Here is a 25,094-nt window from a genome sequence, read left to right as displayed (position 1 = left end):
TTCGACCAGTGGTCGAGCCGCTAACATAATTATTCCTATTAAAAACTTTTTTACAAAAAAAAAAAAATCATATTTTAACCCAATTTCGAGTGATTCACATATTAAATCATCTAACCTTATTTTCGAATCAATTAGACCTGTTCATGAATTGGATCAATCCGAAAATTAATAGTGTTTGGATAAAGATATAGATTCGAAAAATAGACTTCAACAACAACAAAAAAAAAACTAAGACCTTTTTTTTTATTTTCTTTATTTTATTTTTAATTTATTTGAAAACATTTATTTTAATATTTTTAGTATTTGTTATGTATTATTTTTTAAAATATATATAATAATATAAAATAATTAATTCGGGCGGGTTTTGTCAAGCCCAACTTTTAACATTTTTATCTATATTAGGCTTGAGCAAAATTTTAAACATATTTTCAAATCGGGCTCAGGCTTATCAAACAGGCCAAATATTTTGATTAGACTCTACCGGAACACGGCTCGCTCTAACCCACGAACATTTCTACCTCGAATCAATTCGATCTGATTTATACAGAATTGATTATACCTATGCTCTTTTAATATTTGAATTTAAAATTATATTATTTACATTATTCGGATATCTAAATCTATTAAATAATTTTAAAAAATAGAAAATCAATAAATAGATAACAAATTCAGATGTCCGAATTCAAATTTACTATTTAGAATAATAAAATGGGTTTGAAATTGGATGCAATTAAACAGTAAATATGCAAAATTAAAACCATTTTGGATAATAGATATGTAAGTGTTAACATCCACATTTACTACACTCTTGATATGGATAATAATCATAACATTTAAATTTCGATATCATCTAAAACCGTAATACACTAATTTATAAAGTAAATTAAACCGAGATGGGTTTCAAATAATAACTTAGACACAAATCATTTAAAATTTCACTTGTTTAATCGACTCACAAGATTTGATTTTCTTTTAATACAAGTTTGCTTAACTTTTATGTATTTATTGATATTAATAACCTTTTAACCTAACTGTATATGTGAGGTTAGATTTATCATTAAAAGTTTACTCGATCCATTTAATGACAAAATATTTATATTGGAATGAAGAAATAGTTGACATCAAATCTTGAGTTCATTCCTCGGACACAATTTATACTTATAAGTTTACTTTCTTATATATATAAAATAAGCATGTTGGGTACAATTTATCAAACATTCAATGTGTCATCAAACACAATGGGGTGAAAAATCTCCGAATAAACCAAATCAAGAATACAATTAACATTCTCTTGTAAGGATCATTGAGCAAGCCTACGTGTTGCACCTAGACTTGAAAAGTAAGAGGATTTTGGTAAAAATATAGACTTGAAAAACAGGTTTAGGTAAAAAAAAGGCCTGTTTAGAAAATGGGTCTAGCTTGACCCGAATTTGAAAAAAAAATTTGTTGTTTTGCCACTATTTTGCTACTATTTTCCCACTGCTTTGTTGTCATTTCATTATTATATTGCTACTATTTTGTTGTTATTGTTTGGATATTATATAACTCTTACTTTATTGTTATTTTTGCTACTAGTAGAGGCATTTGCTTGTTAAGTTACACATATTTTAGTGTTATTTAAGTATAATTTTTTTTAAAATTTGTTGGGAAATATTTATTTTAATGTTTTTAGTGTTTTTATGTACTATATATTTTTAAATTTTTTATATAAAAAATTAAAAAAAATTAATACGAACAAATCGGGTTTAGATTTTAACATTTTTATTCAGACTAAATTTGAACAAAAATTTAAACTTAATTTTTAAGCCAAACCTATCAATCGGACCTAAAATTTTATTAAGTCCGAAAAACCCACATTGACAATCATATTTAAAAGCAACCAAACAAACGCCAAGGGCCTTCTCAATGATTCAGTCATGCATAGAAAGGTCAACCATTTAATTTAGAAACAAAAGCAAAACAATCCATCTCAATGGTGAAGCTACCAAAGCTACTGCGCCAGTTTGAGTGCACTGATGACAACATGTGCCTCGACCGAGAGCGCATCAAAAGCTCCCAATAGTCGCTAGGCACACAACCCACTCGCACAAGTCCATTTGTGTCTCAAACAACGTCATAAGCCACCTTATATGCTCGTCCGTCTTAATCATTGGCTCCGTTCCTCTTGGTGCTTCCCACTTCGCAATCCGTGGTCTAATGGGAAAGATAAGTCATGATCATTTTGCTAAAGATTGTTAAAAGGGGACAATTTTTGATAAATTCATACTTGATTATATTTGTTCGTTTTTTACATAATACCAAAAGTTATCTATAGTCCCTTTACAACTCATAAATAGGAGAATAATGTTATTTAACACACTTGAACCCATGCCCTCCTGTATTAACAACAATGCCCATACCAATCGAGTTAAGGTTTAATCGGCACTTCTTGAAAGACACTTAAAACTTGGCATTCGTATTGATTTCCTTGATATTTTTTATTCTTATTGGCATAATGAAAAAAATAAGCTTTTAACGTTTATATCTCTTTTCAATTTGACACTTATTTTTTTAGTTAAATTTGGCCCTCGATCTTTTAAAAAGAATCAAATTTAACCATCAACCTTTCTAAAAGAGTTGAATTGTTGTTTTAACGAAAATATTTAATTTAAAATATTAAATTTATTTTATTTTTAAAATATTTTATAAGTTTTAAATTATTTGTTAAAATGGCATATATAACAAATAATGTCATGTCAAGATGAAATACACATAGACCGTCATGTGATTGTCAGTCCAACATCATTAAAATTTTAATATTTTAGTCAACGTTTTAGTTAAATAAAAAAGTAATTTGACTATTTTAAAAATTAAGAACCAAATTTAACTAGAAAATCTAAATTAATTAAAAACACAAATATTAAGGACTAAATTCATCATTATACCTTCTTAATTTCCAAACTTGTGAATTACCATTGTTCTTATCTATGTATCTCTCATGTGAGTTAATTTTGATTTTATCACTTTAAAAATTTAGAAAATTGCTGTAAAATTTTCCTATCAAATCCTAATAATCATGTTTTTATTAGATTTCCTTTAGCACCCAGATTTTGATTCGATGAGATGCAAGTTGAAGATATTTAATAAAAAAAAAGTTGACCATAGATTATGATATGATCTCACTCAATCTTACGAATCTAAAATTTTACATGAGATAAATTAACATATTATTGGTGCGGGATTTAAAAATACTATTTACGGGACTAAATTTATATTAACATTGTCGATTACATATTTGGTTTTGGTTTTTAAGGGTTTGGAGAGCAGAATTTAAAATTTTAGAGAGTTTAATGTAATAAAATTCATCTTAAAAGGACTGCTATGTAAATTTCTAAAAAAACTAGGGGGTAGTGACCCCCACCTACCCGTTATATCTGCCAATGCATATTATGACACAACATGGGTAGAAATGTTATTAACAATTTTATAAAATATTTGATAAAAAGGTTAAATTTGATTTAGATTGAAACTGTAAATTTGAGATAGTAAATTATAATAATTTGTAAAAAGGAATGTGTTTTCGATAAATTCCGTAACTAAATTGGGATCCAATTGATGCGTGACATAAACTCAATCGAGCATATTATGATAGTATACATAGATATATTTGACTTTCTTTTTTTTTTTGCTCCGGTAATGATGAGTTTAATGAGGATAAATATCAAATCTATACATGAACTTTTTTATTTAGTGCGATTATATACATGAAATTTTAATTTAATTCAATTTTCACAAATATTTAACAATATTATGGAATTAGCACCGTTTTATTTTGATATATTGCATACACAAATAATTATATTAATCAAATTTGAAAATAAATGTGTACAATTGAATTAAAATCAAAATTTCGTGTATGCATATGAACCGTAATTCAAGTTTCAATTGTATAATCACACCAAATCAAAGTTTATGTATCAAATTGCACATTGGACCAAAGTTTACGTATAAATTTTATGTTTATCCCTATATATCAGATTAAAGTTTATGTATATTTATCCATGTACATATAAATTTTTATTTCTACTGTTAAAAACAAGTATGATTGATGAAATAAACGGGTAGTTACACGTGGCACGCCACGTGTACATCGTATTGACATACAATGACCAGTTTTTAATAGTGAAAATGGATGAAATTTTTAAAAGAATGAACAATTTGCTCTTTGATCTAACGTATAAAAACTATTCTACTCTCTTTTTTTGAAGTAAATGAGACAAAATGTAATCTGACTCCTAATATAAAAGCCTCCATAGTATTTTTATCTTAATTATTATAATATTTAGAGGAGATTTACCGGAGATCCAGTTACATAAAATATTATTTAACATGAAACTTTGGCTCAATGTATAATTTGATAAATGATCTTTGATTTAGTGCAATTATACACATGAAACTTGAATTATGATTCATTTGTATACACAAAAGCTGTGATTTTTATTCGATTGTAGCCATTTAAAAATAAATGCATACATTTATTTTCATATCGGATTAATATAATTGTTTTCGTATGGAATATATTAACATAAAATGGTTCTAATTCGATAATGTTGGTAATGATTTGTGAAAATTGAATCAAATCAAAATTTTATGTATAAAATCCTATAAAATTAAATTTTATGTATGACATTATACGTTAAATCAAAATTATATATAGTTTTAATATTTATACTTAAAAATATAAAAATAAAAATAAAAACAATTAAAATAAATAGAGAAATTTCATTAAAAATCTCGCCGTGGATTTTTCATATCCTCACGGGGATTCCCTATAAAAATAAACATTTGAATTCTCTCCATCCAAAATTACAATAATGCCCTTCTTTCCCCAATCTCCTAATTTCCCCCAAATTTGCAATCGAGTTTGTAGTTTTATCTACATCACATGCAAAATAAAATAAAGAAAAATTAAATTTAGAAAGAAAAAAAAAAGGGTAAAAAGGGAATCCTAAGGCTTGATGTTACAAGCCGTGGACTTGGACTTGTCAAGAATGGACCACATGACTTGGACATCTTCATATGCACATGCCATCACTTCCCCATGCAGATCCATCACATGCTTTTCATGCTCTGCACCCATAAAAAAAATTATTATTCGTAGTTAAAAATAATCGAATCGGAAGTTGAATCGGTTAATTAGTTTAACTAATTAAAAAGATTATATTTGACTATAGTCGAAAAAATTGAATCGAAAAGTCAAACTAGTTACATCCTTAAATTTTGGTTTCTTACTGATTTTTCTTGACCGATCAATTCTCGATTGAATCGATTGATTAGATCGAATTTTTACGACTTATTGTTGATATTGAATTTACTTTATTTTATGAATATTTTAAGTATTCAATAATAATCATATTTCATGCTCCAGTAAGTTTCAATATGATATATCTTCAAGCACTTAGTTAAATGAGATAATTGTAACTTTAGTCCTTCTAATTTTCACTACTTCACTTTAAGTCTTTCTTTTAGCTTTTAACCTCTAAAAGTTTGTAATTTTATTTTGGCCCTTCCAACAACAAATTCTCGGATTTGTTCTTGAATACAATATTATGGATTTGTTTTGAATATTAATCTCATCGTAAATTTTTATGATATTTATTTATTTTAAATGCTTAGAACTATCTATAGTCCTCTCCAATATTAATACCAATCAATTAAGACTCAATCAACATATAATTATATCGTTAAATCCAACAATCCATTTATCGAGAAAAGGATATAGTAAAGGAATTATAGCCTATCCTTTAAAAATCATAATATAATAATAAAATTACACTTTTAACTCTTCTAAAATAATAAAAATTCAATTTAATCCCTTTAAAAAGAGAAATTAGAGAGAGAGAGAGAGAGAGCGAGAAGGGGAAGAGAGAAATATATACCTGTTTGGGACTTCTTATCCCTTGGTTGCTGGTTGAAGAAAGTGCAAGCTTTTCTGAAAGGCGTAGCGATGGTTTTCTTCCAAGAAGCCATCAATTCCTCCTATATACTTTCCTTCTTTCTCAACTGTAGTAGATGACTAATGGTGGTTTGGCTGTAGATTAATGATGGGTTTTGCTTTGCTTTGCTTTTGGCTATCTGCAAAATGACTGCATTTTCTTTTTTTCTTCTTCTCTCTATTGGCTCTTGTTAATTTGGTCAACTCTTAAAGGCGTTATATATACATATAAATATATAGGGGTATAAGGAAGGAAGGCAAGGTTATGTGTGGAAAGAGAAGCAAGATCCGTGAGATAAGGTAGACCAAGCTTTTTTATTTAATTATTTAGTTTGTGTGTTATGGGAAAGAAAGGCTCTTCGTTTTGGTCGACTGCACCGAAGCACATGGTGCACGCTCCCGAGCACAACCCTTACACGTGAATGCCTTTACCTTTTTCAATGCTCTCTGTCACTTGCGTCTAAAAGCGACCGCCCCCCTTCCCCTTCGCCTTAGCATCATGCATACCCTGTTTCTTTCATTAATATCAATGATTTTATAACTGGAGCCATGGTTGAACCGGTCGGATCATAGATTCTTATTTATCTGATTTGATTAAAAAGTTATTAAAAAAATAATTAGTTCAATTATGGGTTCAATTGATTTTTTAACTCAGTTCATGCGTCAATTGATCTAATCCTTCTAATTAGACAAATATTATGGCTAATTCTTGGTCCAATTAGTTCGACCGGCTGGTCCAATTCGATTCAAATAACATTGTATTAATATCATGCATGCCCTGTTTTATTCATTAATACAATATTTTCAGAACTAGATCGATGATCAAACCGATCAAATCATCGGTTCTCAATTTATCTGGTTTGACTAAAAAACATTCAAAATTCATAAAAAAATAAAAATATTTACAAATAGAGAAAAATGGTTCAACTGTCAATTCAATTGATTTATTAACCCAATTCGTCAATCAATCAGTTTAACTCCTTTAATCAAACCAATACCCAAATCGATTTTTGGTCCAATCAATTCGATAAAACCGCCTAATTGGATTCAAACAACATTGCATTTATATCTCTCTCACTACCAAAAAAAAATCAAACTCTACATTTATTAGTTGAGATGGTAAAACATTTGATATCTTTTAAATAAATTAATGAAAAAATTAATATTAAAAAAAACTTTATCTCTCATTATTTAAATTTATTCTGATTCAACTTTAAATTTAATGGAGAAAATTCTCTAGAGAATTTTTTTTTTTTTTATGATTTTTGGGACATGGAATACAATGGGTACACAGCGGTAGGGGCGTTATATTTCTGTGGGAGGGATAAGCATATCCATGCAGTGTAATTTGTTCAAAGCATTTAAAAGAGGTTGCAGTACATGTTGAATTTATCATTGTATAATCATTATAAAGTATATTTTATATTATATGCGACTTATATTAAGAAATTATTCGTTTAATATATTATATTTGATTTTTAGAGTTTTTGGATATGAGATTTGAGTGTTATGATTTTTTTTTTTTAAATTTGATATTCTCGTCACGTCAGGAGCGAAAGAATAGGATAGACAGAAGCCTTATCCTCTTAAACTGTAAAAAAAAAATTGGTTTCACTCTTAATCCTCATTGTTATACTCTTGTCCCCATCAAGACACGTACGTGTCAAATCAAAAAAAGACGCTTGAACAGTAAGCTTGCCACCAACAAACCAGAAGGCCGCCCATGAGCTCTCCCTTCCAAGATGAACATCCGAACAAGCACATACCATCCACCATCCAGATCCCAAAGCTTTATCGGGAACATGAAGTTATTGGTCATCAAACATCATGTGAGTTCAACTGTTTTATCCCATCAGGTTAGGATAAATGATAGGATCTGTCATGTCATAGACACCCTCGTCCCATCAAAGACATCCCCCCACAAGTCCTGTAATGATGGCTAGATGGCAAGTCCAACACATTAACACCATCTTACACGAGACCCCTACCTATAAATACCTCTAGGAACAATGAATAAGGGATCGACTCTCCAAGAATACTAAGTCTATACTCTGCTAATATACTTCTAGCTCCTAGTGTTAACACTCCCTTCTCCTTCACTCTCGATAACCTCTGACTCTTTGTCCCAAGTGGATGAACCGACCTCCATAATATCCACCACCCTCTCCTCTTTACTCCTCTCTTGTTGTGCATTGCATCTCCACCCGTCAAACCTAAAATACTAAAATTACTCTATAAGTGTTGAGATTCTAAAAGTGACTTTCACCATGTGGCTCTCATAATGTAGCACTTAGCTTGACATACTGTTTCAGTGAGTGATTACTCTAATCACAAGACCATTGTTCATCAACTAGACTTGAGAACTTGTCTCCTTTACTAATCACAACTAGCTTCATTAAGGGAGGTCGGTTTTTTTTGGAGAAGCCTTTAAAATGTAGTTCGTCTAGAATCAACGAATCCTTCAATAGGTTGGTAAGGTTTGAGCCTGTGCACTTGTGACCAACAATGAGGTAGCATATATGCCAAATCAAAATGTAATTTCACCATTGTACCAGTATATATATTTATAGTTTTTAGGAGGACTAAATCAAAATTTCATAATTTTTTAGAGCCAAACTCTAATTTTACCATGCATTATCTTCAAATTTTATATATGCTAAAACATAATTTCCAATCTTTGGAGGGTAAAGCCCTTGCCTTTCCCCCTCTCATCTTATCTGTCCCCACCGTATAAGGGTATGGGTTTAAATCCTACAAAGTGCTAATGCTCACATTTCGTTAGTAAGTAGCCATACATCACACACGGTCTGATTCAATGAGACACTCCCACTCTATTGAACATGTTACCTCTTCAAACAGCTTCAGCCCTCAAGCACCCAAGCAATCCATAAAGTCGAGAGACAAAACCTCGATTAAGGACAAATTTGAACATATTAAGAGGTCCATTAACTCTAAATAAACAATACTTCAAAAAAATTTCTCCAAAGATTTAGCCTCCTTGCAACTTTCATCTTAATTTGTTCAAAGTATCAAAAAGGTATAACTTAATTATGCTAATTGGTGTAAAGTATGACCCATTTTGTTTTGAAAGCCTTATGGTTTTATCATGACTATAATATATTATAGTTGATGCATATAAAAAATTGTATATTATAGTCTATAATATTTTAATTTATATGTTTTTTTAATAATTTTATTATAGGTTCTGATCATATCTGTTCTTTTTGACATAATGTTTAGAACTACTCATAACCCCTCCTCAACCCATACTAGTCGAACTAAGACTCAATTATTTGATGTCGCGAGTAATGTAATACAAAATCGATTGATAAAATTAAATGAAAAAAATAGAGATATATAATAAAATCTCAGTATAAAACAAAAACTACTTAAAAAATTAATTCTAAAAAGTAACTAAAATAAAAACTAGTCACATATTTTATTCCATTTATATACCTATTAATATTGTAAACCATAATATGTTATTATATAAACTATACAATATACTGATACTTAATGAATTATTATATAGTTTTATATTTATATTGATATTTACTTAATTTTTAAATTTTAATTTTAGATTGCAAATTAATTATTACAATCATAATAAAAAAATACCCGTAACTTATAAAATCTCATGAACGTAAGAAATTATAATGAAATATATTAAAATATTTATAAATTTAAAATGTAGGTTATAAGTTATCAAAAATTAAGAAAATAAAAATAAAATATAAAAGTATTTTAGTAAATGTATTAGAGATAGGGTGGGACAAATTTTACCGAATCCGACCTGAAATTTTAATTAAAGACCCCGATATATCACATAGTTAAATTTAAAATTTTTCGATAAAAAATTTGTTTATGTGTAAGTTTTAGTCCGAATCATTTTCGGTTTTAATTAATTATATTTTTTTCTTAAACAAAAACTATTTTCACATGCCATTTTCATCACATTTAACTTCTTCTTCTTTTTTAAATCTCAAAAGCTTTTCATTGAACATAGACATCAAAGTTCACATGTATATATGAAAAACATAAACAAGTAAAATAAGATCAATATGAAAATTAATTAATTATTTAAAAAATAAAAGAAAAAAATTATAGTAAATGATGTAGTCGTTGAAAGTAACAAAGGGAATCTTTGGGGGTGGAATGGATAACTTCCAACAGTTACTTTTATTATAAAAATAAAATAAATAAAAGACATGTGAAAGCACTGGCAGTCCACAGTCACCCAATGATTAATTTATTTGTTTATTTAAATTAATGATAAATTAATGGGGAAATTAAATAAATATCTCAACATAAGGATGCATGCACTGTTGTGTTTCAGATTAACTTAATTTATTATAATTTTTCCAATTATTAGTATCTATTATTGCACTGTGTTTATACCATTTGCCTCCCACATAACTGGATAATCTTGCCTTTAACATCTACCCTTTTGTATATATATTAATGGGGAATTCAAAAGATCCGGATTGAATTATAAATTTTGAAATATATTATTTAATATATTTAAGGGTTAATATTTGATTTTATTGGGTCGAATTTGAATTATGTAACAGATATGAGTAAAATTGGACATAAATAATTACGTGAAAGAACTCTTCCGAAGAGTAAAGAAAAATTTCACTAAAAACGAAAAAACCAAATCTAAAATTCCCACAAACTTTCTCTTAATTTTGTTGTTGTTATTTTAAACTATCTAGGGTTGCTAAAAGACCTATTTATAGACTGAATTTCGTGTGAAAGTAAAACTAAAACACTCCTCGAATAATCAAAGTTAGATTGAGAAAAGATAACATAGTTTAACTAGGAAAAAAAAACATGGTTAAGTGGGGAGCATGTCGCCACGTTGGGACGCCATGCATCGCGTCATCGGGACGGAGGGTTATTCTCATCGAGGCATCAACTCTTCCTCGTCACGACATCACCGTTTGTTTCATCTGAAATGCGAGGCATACTCTACAAGTACACTGATAGCATTTCTTTTTAAATGTTTGTTTTTAATATTTTTTTATAATTTTATAGGACACTGCTCGTGGAGTCTAAAAATTTCGCTTATAATGTACGGATTATGTTTGTATGTAGTTTTAAATTAGTATAATATATATGTAATTATGTAGGTATGTACGTAGGTACGAACTCAGTGGTGTTAACTATAACAGCATGATTATTTATTTGTTTATTTATTTATTTATTGAATTTTGTTTGTCGGTGAGTTTACGAAAGCTGCTTTAAGGTTAATTGAACCTGACATGCATAGAAAAAATAAAATAAAAAGGCACTGTAGTTTTATTCCATTTATCGATTTAGTCCTTAAAGTTAAAGGATATTTTAGAAAAGGTTGGATGACCACGTGGAGTCCATGGGTCAAGTTGAGTCGCGTTGAGGTTGGAAGTTAAATAAATTTTAGAATCAGCTCAGTTCATGCAAAGGCTTATATCTCGATTTAAAAATTAATGAAATATTAAAAACATATTGTTTTATATTAATATGTGTACATTTTATAATTAAATTTAAAGCAAAATATTTTAAAATTTTTAATTTAAATTTTAAAATTTATTTCATTTAAAGTTAAAAATATATATTATCAGTATATTAAATACTAAGCTAATAAATAAATCTTAAAAAATACAAAAATGAGATTTAAACAATAAAAACATAAATTTTAAAACTTATTTTATCATTTCAATCAAAACCATATTTATCCTTTTTTTATAACTATCGTTGTACATAAAAATTTCACCAACAACATTGATGTGCTATAATCCAATACATAATTAAATAGATTTTTATTTTCTTAACAAACGGTTAAACGAGGGTAAATATATCGTGGAGGCCCTTATATTAGAAATCTGATTGCATTTTGCTTACTCTACTAAAAAAATAAGTAAATTAGTCTATGTATGTTAGATTAGAGAGTAAACTGATATTTTTGTTAAAAATTTTATCCATTTCTATTATTAAATTCTGATCTATGCACGTCAAAATGAGGTATACTAGGCACGCTATGTGCAACTATTTAATTATTTCGTCGGTTACATCAGTTTTTAACAATAAAAATTGATAGAAAAATTTAACTAAAAAAAGTAATTACTTTTTTATTTAATGTATAATAATTAATTTACTATTTTTTAAATAAAAATATATAATTTAATTCTTAATAAAAAAAACTTCAATAAATGTATTTTTTTTATTGAAATAACGAATAAACAGATGATTGGGCATTTGTTATCTTTGGGGTACGTTAAACGATGTAATCCAAATTGCAGTAGAATTTTCACTTTCATGCCACGCCTCTTTTGCCACGAATTGTGCTTAGCAGTAGAGGTGATTATGGGCCGGGCTCAGAAAAAATTTGGCCCGTGTCCTAGGTTCGGACCCGGCCTGAAATATGGGTCTAAAATTTTGTCCAGGCCCGGCTTAGAAAAAAATCTTAAGTCCGGCCCGGCCCAGTCCAACCTATTTTTTTAATAAACACCAAAAATTTATTGTAAAATTAAAAAAATAAAAAAGTATTTTAAAATTAAAAAAATAAATATAAATATATTATATTCGGGCCAGGCCTGGGCCAAAAAAGTGGTGCCCGAGGCCTGGCCCGTTTTCTAAACGAGCTTCGTTTTTTTGCCCAAACCCATATTTCGAGCCTATATTTTTACCCGAACCCTCCCATATTTCGGACGAGCCGTCGGGCCGGGCCGCCCAGCCCATGATCACCTCTACTTAGCAGCAATCATGATTTCTGAAACATAACTATTTTCCCCAACATAAACATTAAAAATAAATTGTCAGATCCTTTTTAAGTATTTAGGTTGGAGTGGAATTATGATATGTGAGTCTTTAGCTATACGTAGGTTTTGTTCGGTTTTTATTAATTTTTTGTTAATTATATTTTATATTTTATAGTTGATTAAATATATATTTATATTTTTATTAGAATCACGTCGACATCCCACATTAATATATTTACTTTTTATAATTATTTTTATATTTTCAATTATAATTTCTTGATTCTATAAAAAGATTTAATGTATATTTTAATTTTATAAACATTTTAAATACATCTTATTAATATTTATTAATTTTATAAAAATTAGAATGTATATTTGGTTTCCTTTTATAAAAAAAAAAACCAATATAATGTAAAATATTATTTAAAACTTTGACATAAGATCAAGGAAATCATTTTATGATCAGAGTCGGAAGCCAAAATACAAAAGTATCAAATAAAGTTCGAGACGAAATGAGTTCAAGTCAATTTGAATTCAGAAAGAGAAAGTACGAAAATATCAAATAAAGTTCGAAACAAAGTAAGCTTGAGTGAGTGTCATAAATCACCCGCCCCTCCCCGCCCCATTGTCATCCCGATAGTGCAGACATGCCTGCAAGCTTCTCTGGTATGTTTGGTGCGCAAGAAAATGTTAAAAAAGTTAAAGGAGAATTGGCGGTTCATAAAAGCAGTAAAGGAGGGTACTTTTCCATTTGCAACAATTGATGCTAGAACATGAAATGTAGTATGAGCCAAATACCAATTTATTGGAAATTACACAATCCATAGAAATGCATCACAATTTCCCTAAAACCCTAATTTTGCCATGAACTTATTTCATGAAATCATGGCAAGGGTTCTTGTGAATCTCCCAAACGAGACAAATGAAGATATGCATCAGTCCCTGCAAGAAAAAAACAGATAAGTTTCTAATGGGTTAATTTAGACAGAGAAAACACAATAAGTGAATAAATCTTAAGAAAGCCAGTAATACAAGCACTCGGGAAGGTGAAAAATAAAGCATTTCAAGATACAAGCCGTGTTAATGCAGCTCGATCGCACAATATCATCTCTTGCTATCAATAATAAGAAACAGTTGATATCGGGAGTTCGGGATAACCCAACATAACAACCAGAACCACACAAGTATTACGAAACATGAAACTACTAAGCTATGTCAGTTTTTGAGAACAACTACAAACATGTGTCTCAGAAACTGTACCATGATAATTGCAACCCCACAGTCGCAACAAAACCCTACAGTCTAAGTACAGTAATTTAGAAGAAGATTGGTTCTTCTGCAACAAACTGTTTGTTTCATTATGCCTTATTGCCTATCATTTTATCTGTCTACCAACTTTGAGTTTTTTATATTTGGTACATATGATATAGTCTAACAGGCAACAAACTATATAGATCGAGTCTAGATTGTAGCGTTTTATGAACTTTTGAGGATTTTGATATTTACAAAACTTGCCATCATTAAAAATGCAGACTTTATCTTACTATTTACTGAGAAAATCTCAAATTTCAAGAGTTAAGAAAGGGTAAAATGCTTCATTAACTATTAGTTATGAGGTAATTACCTATTTCCAACATGAACAAAACTAGGACCCTCTAACAATCCTACCAACAGTTCCAATAAGAATCATTCATTACAAGTACTGAATTGAATGACTAAACTCAATTCAAACTAACTAACTAAAATTTCAATTCAACTAACTAACCAACCCACACATAATTTTCAGGAGGGTGGGACTTGAATTTGGGCACTCAAAGGCAAAGACCTCAAGACTTGCGAACAGAGCCAAGGCCTTAGTGGCATGGCTCCCTATTTTATAATTGCATTTTTGCAAGTCTAGATTATCAAGGTCACTATACTGCTTTTCGCATGGAAAAAGCACTCAGATTGGCTTCGATACAGTTATGCCTTGATGGCAAGGGAAAACTTTCTAGAGTGAGCTCATCTTATATGATGATACCAAAAACTAGATATGGGCAAGAATACATGCACACACATGTAAACACGCATGTGTTGCCAACCAAATGCTTACAAGGAAAACAGATCAACTGTCAAGACATCAGATCTTGACCTTAATTTTGCAAGAGTTTAAGTGGTCAAACCATAGCAAACTGCACTCACCATATCCTTCCATGGAGATAATTTGAAGATCTCCTCCAAAATATCGAGCATACAAGCGGCTTATTGGTAGCCCATAACCATATCCAGCCATGGTTACTGTATCAGCTGTTCCCAGATCTGAGTGCTCGTCCAATGGGTTTCTGGCAGTGCTGTATAGGTATGTGAAAATCTTGGGAAGACCGCTTCTTGGTATGCCACCCCCCTCATCAGAGACCTGCATAGCCAGTTAAAGGAAGTTATATTGTTAGACAATGAGTAAAAACATAGTGTATGTTTGATCGTATACATTAAAAACTTTAAATCCCCATGCTCTTCCGCAAACAAAAAGAAAGAAAGATAAAAAGGAAATAGTTGCTCAAAGTTCTATGGATAACAAAGCACGATAAACTACCTTTATGGTTACATCCTCAATTCCGTCAGCAACTATTATTCGAATAGGTGGCACAACTCTATCCAAATCCATATAACGCTCTTGGACAGCACGCAAGGAGTTTTTGACCAACTCAAATACCATAAGATGCAAGTGTGTTGGAACATACCTGTTATCAAGAAAACACATGATACATAGTAACATAGGACGGAAATCAAATGATTGTTGATTACCGGATTTATGACTAAACTAAAGAACCAGAATTGCTTTGGAGAATCCAATAATTGAAAGTGTATTGAAAATGAAAGAGATGAAAAATCTAGGTGAAACTAAATATAGCAAACTTGACGAAGGTGAGATTAAACCAACTTACGGGAAAGTAAATTTGGGATCACCATAGATATTAACTTCAGGAGCACTACCATACTCCCGCAAACAAATACAGCGAGCATCCTCACTAGCATTTTGAGCCACCTCCACCGGAGACATTTTTGTGTGTATATAGCCCACACAATGCAGAGGAGGATTAGGGTTATGCAGCTCCACATGCTGCCCTGCTTTCACCAAAATTTAAACATGTAGACGGTGTTTAAACACCAGCTTCAAGAAGCTGTAACAAATGAAAATATTAAAAAATAGTAACCAGCAGGTGTTACAGACTAAAACAGTAGATTATCATCATGGTAAAAAAAATGAACATGAAACGAACCAATAAGCATACGGATTCCAATTCTTGACAAGTAAAATCTATCTAGAAACTGATGAATCTCATCAAGATCCTCATAAACGATCTTTGGATCCATGCCTTTCTTCAACTGTTGAACCCCCAAAGCCATCATAGGGACCACATTGTTGTGTCTCACCTTGATAGCCTTAATCATTTGTGTAAATTCCCTCTCATCATTGGTATCCTTGATCGCGGGAAAAGATCTTAAGTCACGAAAGGAATCCAAATACCAGTCTCTCACCTAAGAACAAGTTAAAACAGATAAGAGTTATTACTTTATATCATCAAAATTCAACACTTGATCCATCATCTTGTAAACCAATCTTTAGATTCAAAACAAAGAACTCCCACATAATGCAAGGATCAACAGTGTTCAAAAGAATAGGTTCTGCAGCAAGAACATGATTCAAATATGAAATCAAATTGTGAGACGAGAGCCCGTCAACTGCACTAGATAATGTTTTAAGCAACATATCATTCTAAAGAAACCATGGCCTCAAAAGCTGATTCAGGGTACAAAGAATTTCTCCATGATTCCATTAGAGGCTCTAAAAGGTCAACAGACAGCATAAAAAAGCAAGCAACCTATGTCAAGGGCAACAAATAACTTGAAAATCACAAGGCAGAGACAAGAAGAATATCCTTGTACAGTAAAAATGAATTAATTACCAATTATTTAATTAAATGTAAAAGACCCGGTATGCAGAATCACGTATGCAAAGGAGAAAAAAAAAAGAGTCAAGTTGAATTTGTGATATAAATACCCATTTTGGCAAAAACAACAAACAAAAAACCCATTGGCATAAAAAATCAAATAGTTGGTGTGGGATACAGAAAATAGCAGCAAACCCATCAAAAAAGCATAAAAGAAAGAAGGAACCTTCAAAACAGCAGGCTTCTCAGAAAGACCATAAGGGAGGCTCTCAAGCTCAATTGCTCTTCGGGCAATTCTAATAGGAAGCTCCTTATGGAGAAACTGACCCGAAATCAACAAGTTTCGTTGAGTAGGCTTAGACCCAAACTCCATCATGTACCTCAAGCTCACCCCTGTCTGTTTCATGCAACCCCATTTGTGAACTTCCTCAATTAAGGTCTTGGAGAAAGATTCACTCGCCTTCTTAGCCGCCATCACCGTTCCTTGTAAAAGAAACAAACCTCCCTCCCCCTTCACTGTTTGTACAATTCAGCTAAGACCTTTCTTCAGCCAGGCCCCCCAGGCGGCGAGCAACATGCAATTCCAAGAACTTCGTTGTAAGGAAAATATGACACTAACATAGAGATAGACGATTGGAGGTTGATGATGATGATGATGATGATGCAAAACGGCAAAAACCCCAAAAAAGTAGAAACGAAAAATCGAATGTTTTTAAAAGTCGATTTTAATTGGATAAATCGTATTGTAAGTGTAACGATAAAAGAAAAAGGTAGAATTATGTGATTGGTCCCTATCCTTTTATATCTTAATTATAAAATTTAATAAGCAATATATAAGCTACTTTGTACAATGAATTTTGGTTTTCGGGTATTGGATAAGAGTTACACATATTTGGGTCAACCCGGTAATATTTTTTCTATTTTAAATATAATTTCACAAGCAAATTATGGATAATCTCAAGCGTTTTTTATTATTTTTTACGCTACCCTATTTTAAGGAGAAATTGTTTGATAGGTTCTTCTCCTTATATCATTAATCCATAATTTTAGTAATTTTTTGATCTTAAACTCTAAACCCTAGATCCCAAATCTTAAACCTGAACATAAACTCAAGCCATGAATTAAAACCCTAAACTCTAAACTTACAGAGTTCAAAGTTCATGGTTTGGAGTTTGAGATTCGGGTAAAGAGAAATAATTTCTCTTAAATAATTAAAAAATGACCATAAATTTTATTTGTAAGGTCTATAATCAAAGAAATTCATTATCGATATAATTAAAAGTTTAAATACAATTTTTTTATTATTTTCTTATTTTTAAAAAATTATTTATTTTAATAATTCAAAAGGGACAAAATTAGGTGAACAATTTCTGTAAAAAAAAAATTGGACCCCAGGTTATAATAAATTGAAAATTATAGACATTGTTTATTTGGTTTAAGATTCCAATTCAATCATTTATAGCATTTATTTATTAGGGATAAGTTTTGTTGATGTGGATTTTACGTGACTGATGAATGGTGGTCCAAATAGAAAAAGATGTGGCGTTGTTTTGTTTACATTTTCGATTAAAAGATATATCTTTCTGACCCGTCAAGAAATCAAAGCAGTCAATGGGCCAGATTTTGACCCGGTTTATGGCCAACACGTGTATATACTTTTTTTTTCATTGCGTATGTACAATTTTAGACAAAATCAACATCATCTCAATTAGGTTGAGGTTCTAAAATTTGACATTTTAGAGTCGAGTTTAATCTACCCAGTGTTTGCAATGTAGTGTCAAGGATATTTATGGGTAAATCATCTTGATCTGAAATTAGATTTTTTTGGTGTTAATTAGACCTGCTCATAGGATATCTGACCAGATCAGAAGACCCACTCGAAAAATGGGTTTGGGTAAAAAAAAAGACTCGTTTTAAAAACGAGTCATGTATCGGGTAAGATATTTATTTTCTAAACTCAACTCGGTCCGAATTCCCTAAATGCCAAAAAAAAAAATTTGTTATTTTTTATTATTTTAATGATATTTTCTTGTTGTTTTCTTTGTATTGTGCTACAATTCCACTATTATATTGTTACTATTTTGTTGTTATTGTTTGGATATTGTATAACACTTGTTTTATTGTTAATTTTGTTATTATTTTAGAGTCATTTTCTTGTTAAGTTGCATTTATCTTAATATTATATTTTAATATTTTTAGTATTTTTAATGTATTATATATATTTAAAAGTTATGTAAAAAATAATATAAAAAATTATTATGGGCAGACCGAGTCGAACCCAAGTTTTTAACATTTTCATTTGAGCCAAGCCTAACAAATAAACATTAATTTTTACTTGGACCCAACCCATAATCACATCTAGTGTTGATTCGAAGGTAATAGAATTTCATTATTTATACTTAACAAATTACTATTGACGATAAGAACTTACTAGCATTGTTATTAAAATTCCATATCATGTTGAATTGTTTGAATCGATCGGTTAAAGTTTTGTTTTTCAATTCTCTCGAATCAATCAAGTATAAAACTTACGAAAAGAATCAAAACATAATGAAAATTTCATTTTGAAAAAAAAAATAAAAACAAAAATATGATTTTATTTATTCAAATTTTACAGTTCTCAATTTTTGGTTTTTTTTTTTTGCTTAAATAGTTTCTGTTCTCTAATGTTCAAATTCAACTTATATGATAGAACCATACTAACCAACTTTCACAGTTCTACCGATTAAACCACGGATCAGTCGGCTGATATAATCCAATATTTATAACTTTGCTCATATGTAAGAACATAGATTTATGGACATGATCAACTATGCGAGCTCTTCTCAGTTGGACAAATGAACCACCATTCCATTCACAATCTCCCTCTTTCTTGTCTATCAATGGAACCTTCAATCAAGATTTTCAGAACCGAATTAATGGTCAAACTGATTAACCAATCCATCTAGTTTAATTAAATGCATCATTAAAAATTCATAAAAACTAAAAATAAATAAATAAATAAAAGCAAAAAAAGAACTTCAATTCAACTGTCTAGTTCAACTGATTTTAATCTGATTCAACTAGTCTATACCGACTACAGGGCCAACCGGTCTTTCTCTGAACCGATACCCTGACCGGTTCTTGATCCAACCAATCTAACCAGCCGTTCCAATTCAAACAAGGAGTGGCATACTTTTAAGATTGTTAAAGAAATTAAAAGACAAAAAGCTAAGAAAAACAAGGGGCACGATCAAGTACTTACCATCAACTTAATGAACATAATAATAAAAATACTGCAACATTTACGAATCCAAAAATGGTTCGATATCAGTGAGTATGAGCAAGTAGAGGTTAAAGAATGCAATGCAATGCAAGCCTATCCAAATAAGAGTGTCACTAAGCTGGCTATATTACTTACGGTAAAGCTCGTCCCGTGTCATAAGTTAATCACCCAAATTACGCAGTCTCGGAGCTTGCAATAATCTTTGCATGCTATGCATGCATACAAAAATCAAATCAAAAGTAATTACAATAACATTTGCTCTATGATTTTTTTAAGTATGAAACATCAATCAATCAAATCCCCTTCCAAAAGAATTACCTCTTTCCCTTCCCTTCAACTTAGAAGGCTAGGGCTTATGTGAATTGGCTTCTTTTTGCAATTCCTTTGTCGTCCAAATAGTATGGTTCTCTAGTCTCTATACACGTTGAGTGCTAGAGTTGCTGAGCTGGCGCCCTAAAAGCGATATTCTTGATGAAAGTAGAGGTGCTTCTTCGTCATTCAATTCAGAGCCGTTGAAATTGCTTCCTCCGTTGGCATCGTTGTTGGCATTCGGGGTGAATATGTCAGATGACTTTTTCTCCAACTTCCAATCCTATATTAACAAGAGAAAAGAGATCTTAAATGTGCAAAGCCACACATTTATGTAGTATTTTAGAACTTGACACCATCACGATATATAGGGTTAAATCTCAAAATTACACAAGAATTTTGATTTGATGTGTGATATGATTAAATAAAAAAAACTTTTGAATTGGTACAATTATACATATGAAACTTTTATTTCTATTCAATTGTATGAATAAAACTTTGACATTGATTCAATTGTACACATTTAGAAAAGGACAAATTATTCTAGTTATTCACATCTTGGTCAAATATAATTGTTTATATATGCACAAAAGAACACTTAAAATCATGCCACATTGGCTATTGTATTAATGGTTTGTGAAAATTTAACTGAAATCAAAATTAATGTATACAATTGCATAAAATCAAAAAGTTCATGTATCACAGTACGCATTGAATCAAAGTTCCTGTATAGTTTTGATATTTATCCCCAATATGCACGTTGCAAGTTTATTTGCTAGTATGATTATAGTAGGTTTTCAGAGACAAAAGTCAAGTAATTAAACATTACGACATGATAATGATGTTATTGACTATTGAGATTTAAGAAGACTGACCTTTGTTAATCTCTCAGGAATACTATCCGAAGGGAGCTGAGGTGTACGACCATCCTTAACCTTTATGTAGTTGTACATGACAACACCGCAAAGAGCTGGAAGGAGAGAACAAAATGAGTTTTCACCACAATAAATTTCTCAAATACATAAGAGAAAATAAGCAATGTCATAATACAGAGTAGAGAAGTACCGATTGCATAACCAATTATATTGAGCCCTGTTATTGTAGACTCCGGGAAAACAACAGTGGAAAGGGCAATCAGTATCCAGTCTTTTAGGACACCAGCAACCCTAATGGTGACAGCTCCAGTTCTTCCAATTACTAAGAATATGGACAAGTTCAGAGCTAAAGCACAAAGAGCATTGGAGAAAAAGATCCAGAAATTGAATTGTATCTGTGAAACTTCCATCCCAGGCTTCTCCAGTAAACACCAAGGCACAAAAAGAAACACAAAACTGCCACCAAGGAAAAAGGAAAAAATATAGATCACACGATGATCATTGCTATCTCGTGTACAATGAAATGCCATGTGAGCAATGCCCTGCACATACATCTAACAGTAGAGGTTATATATAAGGAAGTGTACCTGCAGGGTGCGATGTAGTATAAGCTGGTGATTGGATTTAGAGTCAAGCCCTTCTTTTGCAGTAGGACTTGAGTTAAGACCAGCCTCAAAGCTTCAGCTAGGATGCCCGTGACCTGATAAACTGTGCCAACTATATTAAAATGAATTTCCCCATATGAGGAAACGACAACTCCAACGCTGACCAGCACCATGTTTAAGAACACATCGCACCTTGGTTTATCAGTGCCACACATTACACCCATGAAAAATGTTGCCACTGGCACTGTAACATTAAAATGCAAATGGCCAGTCATTAGATTACAGAGGGATTTCATTCGATGTAACTAAATAGTGCAATTTGTTTCCACATACTAAGAGCTTTGAGCATCTGGATAAATGCCACAGATATATGCAAATAGGCAGTGTTACCAAACCTGTATTGAGAACAGAAAATAAATAATGCTTAGAATATGCAAAACACTATCGACAAAAGGGGAGAAATATAGAACATAGCTGTAAAAATTCTGTTAAGCCAGTAGGTAACAAGCGCTATATCATAAACAATTTGCAGCCTATTGTAGAAACCTTGTGGAAACTCAATAGCATAAGTGCACTTAATGATTTAAATTCCATTAAAGCAAGTAGCAAAAAAACAAAATGCAAATTAGTACCACTAGAGCCAATTTCATGGTCAAACATTAAGAGAAGGAAACAGAAATCAAGGCAAATGGCTGCAATTCAAACTTCATTATGCCGAGAAGGATGGGTACAAGATGCATCTTGACCGCTCCACGAAATCACTTAAAGCTTAGCTCTTTAAGGTAAAATAAAAGATGGAATAATACTTCTTGTAGGTACTGATATTGCATCTAAAGTTGATTTCAGCTTAAAAGTAATCATCTCGGTGTATTGGATTCAAATTTTATTCTGTACTTCAACAAAGTCAAGTCAAACTAACTACTTGGGTGCAGTAACTCCGTAACAACCACTAGGAGAGCAAAGCAAACAGATCCATTGAGGAAAAATACTGTACTTGAAACAAAAAACAGTCTGAAACATCCAGAAAGGGGGATTCACTGTGATACAAACTATCTACTACATGATCAATACTTAGCAACAAGTTATAAAGTAATGCTCAGCACTCAGTGGGGTTTTCAAGTAGTATGATTGTACTTGTTGCCTACAGAAATGACTTATTACACGGCACAAATAATACCATCTTAATGAGTATAGCATTAAATCACACACAAAACAGGAAGTTAAGTCAATACCACAGTTAAGTGCTTACCAAAGACTTGAAGCAAAGAAGGCACTTATAGGTACTACACAAGTTGCATATCTGCAACACCGAGAAAATTTGTTAGGGGAGAGAAGATGGATCTCATAGCTATGCAATAATTGAGATTAATAATAGCAACTTCGGATAAAGAAAAGCACTTACATTTCAAACGTCATTTTGACAGGAGCTACAACCTGCATGGTGACATTGAGAAGAGGAAATTTTACTTCAAAGCTAAGCAAAATAATGGAAAATGAAGCTTGCAAAGAAACATAATAATAGTGCTCTCAAATTTATATTTTGCTTCAGTAGGTAAAATACACAGCAAAAAATCCAATGGCATCTTTAGTTTCAGGTCATAGAGAGACCACTAACTTATTGAACTGAGGATAATGTAATCAAAATCAAATTTATAGTGACAAACTTGGCATTCCTAGAGCTATTTGCATATAATGGTGAGATGGGAATATGTTGTTTTGCATTCACCAGTTTAGCATGAAGACATTCCTTACAATAGCTAGCAATTGAATATAGTTGCATGTCACTCATACCTTGAAAACACGGATAAGAAAAAATGCAACGATTCCGGAGAATGCCATGTGAATCATTGTCAACGTTATAGGAAAAGGAAAATTGAAGTATTTGGGAGACAGAACCCACTGCAAAATTAAAAGATAAAATGAATTGCATAATTGCCTTGTCAAAATGAAACAGAAAAATCATTGCTTTCTTTAGTTGCAACCCAAATCTAAACCTAACTATTACAAGTAATAGATCAATAAAACTTGATCGGTTATGTAATTTTGCTGCATGATAATGCAAAGGCAGAAAAGAGCAACACTATACAGTACAATTTACATACAGTGGAAAACAATAAAGTGAGTTACCTTGTTATACAATATAACGCCTGAAGAAAGCAAAATGTAGATCAATAGATAGAAATACGTCAATACATGCGCCTTGTTTATCATTTTTCCTTTCCTTTGAACCAAATATCCGAACGCAGAATGCTATTAACCAAAAAATAATACAAATAAATAAATAAATAAATAACAAAAACAACAAAAATAAAACATTTTTCCTTTCTCCGACGGGAAACCAGAAATAGAAATAGTTCTTACCAGTAAACTTGCTTCCCTAATGAGAAAACACTTCAATTATCTTCTTTTGAAAACGTCTTCCGCACTGATTATTACACCTGAAAATGACAAATCTTCGTTAAAAATAGCAAAAACTTCATAATCAATTAAACAAAGAATGTAGATAGATCATAAAATTGAGAACGAAAGCTCACCTAATTTAACGAAAAAAATCAGAAAAAAAAAAGGAAATCAAAATGGGGGAACGAGAGGCAGAGATCCGGTTCCGATGAATTAATCACTGATTTAACTACGTAGAAATATACGTATATTAATTACGATTATTAAAATTTAAGGGAAAAAATGAGAAGAGATAATTACAGGAAGATGAACCGACTGCAAATCTGGGGAAAATTTTGGCAGATCAGAGATTCAGATGGAGACGGAGATAACCCTTTTGGCAAAACACACAGAGAGTACGATTTTTATTAGTAAATTTCTATTCCATTACAGTATTACGGTTTACTGTGTGACTATTATCTTAATACTAAAATATACACTTTAAAATAATGCTTAGTTACATGTATTGGGTTAATTTCATTGGATGTGGTTAAATTATGGATTGAATTTTAATTTGGTCCTTGAGTTTAGAAATGTTTTGCAGTTGAGTCCTTGAGATATAAGTAGACGAATCTTTAACTTAGAGGTTAAAAGGATGGTTTAATTCTTACATGGACCCTCTTTAAAACATGTGTATAGTTATTACATATGTAGGTCGGGTTGGGTTGAGACAAGCTTCTAAAAGAGATTTTCATACTCGGGCTTGACCTACCTAAATAGCATGTTTCATTATTTAAATAATAATAAATTTATATAAATATTACTATATTTTATATTTTTAATTTCATAAAAATAAAATAGATTAAGTTGGGAAGACCAATCGGATCATGAACACCTCTAGATCTAACATAGTAAAGAAAAAAAAGCCCAACACAGATCTAACGTAGAAGGGTAAGAAAGCTCTCTTAAATTTTTGGTTAAAATACGTCGCTACTCCTCGTACTTTTACAAAATT

General features: G+C 31.0%; 3 protein-coding genes across 5 annotated transcripts; all 3 read right to left on the bottom strand.

Annotated features, from left to right (window-relative positions):
- Positions 1–4,741: 4,741 nt before the first annotated feature.
- LOC105775493 (uncharacterized) lies at positions 4,742–6,444 on the bottom strand. Its single transcript, XM_012598004.2, has 2 exons — positions 5,919–6,444; positions 4,742–5,109 (listed from the first exon to the last, which is right to left on the bottom strand). The coding sequence occupies exons 1-2, from the start codon at positions 6,007–6,009 to the stop codon at positions 4,988–4,990; spliced, it is 213 nt and encodes a 70-aa protein (XP_012453458.1). The 5' UTR covers positions 6,010–6,444; the 3' UTR covers positions 4,742–4,987.
- A 6,987-nt stretch (positions 6,445–13,431) lies between these two features.
- Positions 13,432–17,364, bottom strand: LOC105775486 (pyruvate dehydrogenase (acetyl-transferring) kinase, mitochondrial). The gene is made up of 6 exons (XM_012597999.2): positions 16,873–17,364; positions 15,975–16,233; positions 15,639–15,819; positions 15,287–15,434; positions 14,896–15,109; positions 13,432–13,656 (listed from the first exon to the last, which is right to left on the bottom strand). Exons 1-6 carry the CDS (start codon positions 17,119–17,121, stop codon positions 13,598–13,600), a joined length of 1,110 nt encoding a protein of 369 aa, XP_012453453.1. The 5' UTR covers positions 17,122–17,364; the 3' UTR covers positions 13,432–13,597.
- Positions 17,365–19,223: 1,859 nt separating this feature from the next.
- LOC105775475 (probable sugar phosphate/phosphate translocator At3g17430) lies at positions 19,224–24,547 on the bottom strand. 3 transcript variants are annotated; one of them, XR_001127689.2, is made up of 12 exons: positions 24,401–24,500; positions 24,062–24,138; positions 23,828–23,950; positions 23,492–23,599; positions 23,103–23,134; positions 22,950–23,000; positions 22,034–22,095; positions 21,683–21,944; positions 21,286–21,551; positions 21,096–21,190; positions 20,230–20,503; positions 19,224–19,535 (listed from the first exon to the last, which is right to left on the bottom strand). XR_001127689.2 is itself a non-coding variant. In XM_012597995.2 (12 exons), the coding sequence occupies exons 4-12, from the start codon at positions 23,909–23,911 to the stop codon at positions 20,327–20,329; spliced, it is 1,137 nt and encodes a 378-aa protein (XP_012453449.1). In that variant the 5' UTR covers positions 23,912–23,950; positions 24,062–24,138; positions 24,235–24,329; positions 24,401–24,535; the 3' UTR covers positions 20,008–20,326. The 3 variants fall into 3 exon arrangements, 2 of the variants coding, with proteins under 2 accessions (XP_012453449.1, XP_012453444.1); XM_012597995.2 differs by lacking the exon at positions 19,224–19,535 and adding an exon at positions 24,235–24,329 and having other exon boundaries at positions 20,008–20,503; positions 24,401–24,535; XM_012597990.2 differs by lacking the exon at positions 19,224–19,535 and having other exon boundaries at positions 20,008–20,503; positions 24,401–24,547.
- Between the last annotated feature and the right edge of the window lie 547 nt (positions 24,548–25,094).

This window comes from Gossypium raimondii, chromosome 1, assembly GCF_025698545.1.
Source record: "Gossypium raimondii isolate GPD5lz chromosome 1, ASM2569854v1, whole genome shotgun sequence".
Lineage (NCBI taxonomy): Eukaryota > Viridiplantae > Streptophyta > Magnoliopsida > Malvales > Malvaceae > Gossypium > Gossypium raimondii.
This window is presented reverse-complemented; position numbering and strand designations above follow the sequence as displayed.

Excerpts from the sequence above, each read along its gene's own strand:
- LOC105775493 (XM_012598004.2), bottom strand. The coding sequence starts at position 6,009 with ATGGCTTCTTGGAAGAAAACCATCGCTACGCCTTTCAGAAAAGCTTGC. Across the intron at positions 5,110-5,918 it reads GGATAAGAAGTCCCAAACAG|AGCATGAAAAGCATGTGATG; the intron begins GTATATATTTCT and ends TTATGGGTGCAG.
- LOC105775486 (XM_012597999.2), bottom strand. The coding sequence starts at position 17,121 with ATGGCGGCTAAGAAGGCGAGTGAATCTTTCTCCAAGACCTTAATTGAG. Across the intron at positions 16,234-16,872 it reads AGAAGCCTGCTGTTTTGAAG|GTGAGAGACTGGTATTTGGA; the intron begins GTTCCTTCTTTC and ends ACTTGTTCTTAG. Across the intron at positions 15,435-15,638 it reads GATCCCAAATTTACTTTCCC|GTATGTTCCAACACACTTGC; the intron begins GTAAGTTGGTTT and ends TCTTGATAACAG.
- LOC105775475 (XM_012597990.2), bottom strand. The coding sequence starts at position 23,911 with ATGATAAACAAGGCGCATGTATTGACGTATTTCTATCTATTGATCTAC. Across the intron at positions 23,135-23,491 it reads TTCTTATCCGTGTTTTCAAG|GTTGTAGCTCCTGTCAAAAT; the intron begins GTATGAGTGACA and ends GTCACCATGCAG. Across the intron at positions 21,552-21,682 it reads TACTACATCGCACCCTGCAG|TTTTGTGTTTCTTTTTGTGC; the intron begins GTACACTTCCTT and ends CCTTGGTGGCAG.